Genomic DNA, 4,612 nt, shown 5'->3' with positions numbered 1-4,612 from the left:
TTCTATGATTCTATGAACTCCTAAAGTAAAGAGAGAAGGTGGTTCTGGTTTCTAGTATGAATCCTGGATTCCCGAGTTTCTCAGTCTCAACCACTGACAGCTCCCACATTATATATTTTACATCATATGTATTATGTTATACTACTATATACTATATTGTACTATTTTTATATATTTTAAATTAATGCAGAAGTCTGGTACCATTATTCCTGCTATTGAAATAAGGTCTCTAGCACCTGTTTTCTGATTCCTAGAACTCCTTCTCCCTGTAAAATGTGATATGCATCACTATGACTATTTTAATGCTGGTTGTATTTGCTGTGGCTTTTTTTTTTTTTTAGTGCCATATATAAAGTAAAATTCTGTCATTTGTTTAGACAGAGTAATAACCAAAGAAGTGACAAGACCCAGCATACAGATAAAGTCTGAGAATATCTTATAGTTATGCTCTCCTTCTGAGTTGTCAGAATACATATTAAGCATTGCTAGTAAATACAGAAATAATCTTAACAACTTCTGAATATAGAACAGAAATTAATTTCAAATATATAGTATAGGAAATTAAATTTAATTTTTCATCTATTGCTATTTATCCTCTGTGTTCCATCAGTCCAGGGATAAAATATGAATGTAAAAGTGTAATTAATTATTAGGTTGCTCTTTAACACTATATAAAATTTAAAAAGAAATTATTTTTCCTACTTCACTCTTAAAGATTTCCTCCCTACACAATCAACCCTCGAAGCTTTTTGCACATAAATGGACTAGTTACAACAGAGGAAAATACTGAGAATAAGTAAATCACCACAAGGATTCTGTCAGTCAGATTGGAAAGCCATGGCATTTTAAGTATAGCCGCATTCATAATGATCACATTATGCATGTAATCTTGCTGTAAACATCAACTTTCAGCTCTGTTGAAGGTTTTTTTCACCATAAAGTGAAACTATAAAGTATGCAGAACAAGAATCAAAACTCCATGATAAGCCTGCAGCAGACTACTAATGCCATTCCTATGAGAGCACACAGGTGTGTAAACACCTTTTCTTCTCAAACCTTTCCATAAAGGAAGTCAAGAACCACAGAGCAGACAGTATATCCTGTATGGTGAAGTATTGTTTGCTATGTTTTGCAGCTATTAGTTGTCCTGGTTTAGGCACATATCCCCAGTAAGCAACCAGGTACCACACAGTCGCTCACTCACCTACCCCAGTAGGATGGGGGAGAGAATCAGAAGAAAAACGTAAGAGAACTTGTGGGTTGAAATAAGAGTTTAATAATTGAAAGAAAACTGAATAAGACAATGATACTAATAACATGTAATGAGAATATTGCTACTACTAATAATAATATGTAATTTTTAAAAAAAGGAAAAAGGAAAGGAAAGCAAAATGTTACGACTTCTCACCATGGGCTGACCGACACTCAGCCAGTCCCTGAGCAGCAATTTACCCACCTGGCCAACTCCCCCAATTTACATACGGAGCATGATGTTGGATGGCATGAAATGTCCCTTTGGTCAGTTCAGGTCAGCTGTCCAGGCTGTGTCAGAAGATACAGAGACAGTATCAGAAACTGGAAAAGTCCTTGACTTGATATAAACGTTCCTTACCAACAACTAAAACCAATAGTGTTATCAGTATTCTTCGTAACACAAATCCAACACACTCATACTAGTTATTGTGAGGAAAATTAACTCTCTCCCAACTAAAACCAGCATAGCATTATAGAATAAAGACAGAGCACTAGAAAGCATAACCACAATGAAGCAAAGTTACTTTTCTCTGTTTGCACCTTTTATCTATTTAGTCATTAATTTATTTGCTTGGATTTGGTCATTAATTTATTTGCTTGGATTGTCATATTTGTGACATCCTGCTAATCTAGGTGATTATGCATCAAAATATGAGACAATCAGAGCCAGCCTGTTTATCTCTCACTCCATGGGGTTAGTTTAGAGATATTAAACAGTTTTGCTAAATTGTTTGCCAAAAGATGCATGAAACTCATTATTAGTAATTTATTAGTAAGTAGTATTAATGTGTGTGTGTTCAGTACTGCTGGTGACACCACAAAGGAAGTTGTTTATACTTCTGATTTAAGAGATGCAAAGTTTTATCAAATGCACTGCAAGCCTACAGAATTCAATCTTCTTGAAGAATTAAAATAATAAAACTGAAGTGAGATAGGTTTTACACCAGGATAATCAGGAACTCTGAATTACCCTCTCAAAATGATTGCCTCCCCGGGGTTATATTCAAGTCCATCATTACCACAACGTGAAGGAGTGAAAGCGCCGGGCGGAGGTGTAGGGACTCCCGCGCATCCGTCTTCTTTTAATTTGATACTCGCACTCCGGGGGAAGAAAAAAAAAAAAAAACACCGCCTTTTCGGGACAAGTAGAAGAGCATCACCCGACAGCTGGGCAGTGCCCGGGAGCGGTGGATGCTGAGCTCTCAGACCCAGCGCGACAAGCAGACGCCACCTGAGAGCGGGGATTGCTCTCCCCTTGGCTGCGCTGTGCCAAACCTCGTCTCCGCCGGGAGATGTGACTTCAGGTAAGTGCACAAATCTCTTTCCAGTGGTCCAGCTTCCGACTTTTAAACCATCCCCTCTGCCGTTCGTGTTACCTCTCTCCTGCTACCTAGATCGATACGGGAGCGCGTTTAACTCTCAGGATCAAGCTAAGAGGAAGCGGCACCGGCATCCTCCGCCCGCACGGACCCGGGACCCGCATCCCCCTCCGGGAGCCCCAGCACCGCAGCCGGGCTGGCGAAGGTCAGTGCATCCTTTCTCCCCTTCCAAAACGCTCTGCCCCGTCGGGAAGAGAGGGGTGTTTTGCTTTTTGGGGATCATCCCGAGAGCAGGAGTCCCGCGGGCTGGTCCCTGCCGTCGTCCCCCGCCGCCCCTCTGCTGCACCTCTGGGCGGGGGAGGGCGGCCGGGGCCAGACCGCTGGGTTCCCGGGGGAGTGCTGTCATCTTGGGCTGGACATTTTGGAGAGTCCGAGGCTGGGCGCTGACCCTGCACGGAGTCATGAGGCATTAATTGGGGGACCATTCCCACTGTGGAGGGGACGCTGAGACGCTCCACCGCTGTCTGAGACCTCAGTGATGTCCCCTTGCAGGGTGGTGTCCGGCAGCACTAGGTGAGACCTCAGTGGCTGGATGTGCAGGAGGAGATAGGCTTGAGAAGAGCAGAAGTCTTGCCTTTTTCCCCTACTTCCAAGTTATTCTCATCACCAGTGGGACTGGCTACCCTCTCCTGTGGTCATGGAGAACTCCTTCCTCCCTGAGACCAATTTTTCATGTGTGGATGGGCCTGTGGACTGTGCCAGAAAAGGAGATGGGGGGCTGAATATGTCCACTCCCCCACTGAGCCCCAGCTTCTACATCACAGTTCCCGTCATCTACTCCATCATCTGTGCCGTGGGGCTGACCGGCAACACTGCTGTCATCTATGTAATCCTCAAAGCCCCGAAAATGAAAACAGTCACCAACATCTTCATCCTCAACCTGGCCATTGCTGATGAGCTCTTTACCTTGGTGCTACCCATCAACATTGCTGACTACCTGCTCCTGCAGTGGCCCTTTGGAGAAGTCATGTGCAAGCTCATCATCTCTATAGACCAGTACAACACCTTCTCCAGCATCTACTTCCTCACTGTCATGAGCATTGACCGATACCTGGTTGTGGTGGCCACTACCAAGTCCAGAAAGGTCTCCTACCGTACCTACCGAGCAGCCAAGATTGTGAGCCTCTGTGTCTGGTCCTTTGTCACAGTCATCATCCTGCCCTTCACTGTCTTTGCTAAGATACACAAGGAGCAGGGACATTCCCAGTGCGTCCTCGTGTTCCCCTACCCTGAGAGTGCATGGTGGAAAGGCAGCCGGATCTACACCCTTCTTTTGGGCTTTGCCATCCCAGTGTCCACCATCTGCATCCTCTACACCACCATGCTGTGCAGACTGAGACGTGTGCACCTCGGCAGCAATGCAAAGGCCCTGGACAAAGCCAAAAGAAAAGTTACGTTGATGGTTGTCATCATCTTGGCTGTGTGCCTGTTCTGCTGGACGCCCTATCACCTTAGCACAGTGGTGGCCCTCACCACAGATGTCCCACAAACTCCACTGATCATTGGGATTTCCTACTTTATCACTAGTTTGAGCTATGCCAACAGCTGCTTCAACCCTTTCCTGTATGCCTTTCTGGATGACAGTTTCCGGAGGAGCTTTCGCAAACTGATAGATTGCAGAAACACCTCATAGATCCAACTCCTCCTGTGTCCCTTTCACTGTCGTCTGCTCTTCCTGGGTAACTCCAGCCCAGAGAGTGCTTTCTCTCCAGAGTCCTTGTGACAGAGAGACAAGATACAAATGGGACAGGTGTAGCTTTCTCGACTTTCCCACACTCGTTTCCTCAGCACTTCTCTCCATTCCTTGCCCTCATTTAAAATTTTTTTAATCCATTCTCTCTAATGTGCTTTCTCTTCCAGGTTTGCAGCTCACAGACCTGCAGCATGTCCCTTTTCCCTTTATAAAGATAGTGTTTTGTGAACTCAAGCCACGTGACTGTCTCTATTACCAGTGATTCATAAAGCCCAATAAAGGTGTG

At 44.6% G+C, this 4,612-nt stretch overlaps 1 protein-coding gene across 1 annotated transcript; it reads left to right on the top strand.

Moving 5' to 3' along the window:
* Nucleotides 1–3,270: 3,270 nt before the first annotated feature.
* NPBWR1 (neuropeptides B/W receptor 1) lies at nt 3,271–4,266 on the top strand. Its single transcript, XM_010152952.1, has one exon. The coding sequence runs from the start codon at nt 3,271–3,273 to the stop codon at nt 4,264–4,266; it is 996 nt and encodes a 331-aa protein (XP_010151254.1).
* Nucleotides 4,267–4,612: the final 346 nt, after the last annotated feature.

This window comes from Eurypyga helias, unplaced genomic scaffold (genome assembly GCF_000690775.1).
Source record: "Eurypyga helias isolate BGI_N326 unplaced genomic scaffold, ASM69077v1 scaffold8430, whole genome shotgun sequence".
Classification (NCBI taxonomy): Eukaryota; Metazoa; Chordata; class Aves; order Eurypygiformes; family Eurypygidae; genus Eurypyga; species Eurypyga helias.
Note: the sequence above shows the minus strand (reverse complement) of the source record. Positions and strands in the feature narration are given on the sequence as shown.

Coding starts and splice junctions, on each gene's coding strand:
- NPBWR1 (XM_010152952.1), top strand. CDS start 3,271: ATGGAGAACTCCTTCCTCCCTGAGACCAATTTTTCATGTGTGGATGGG.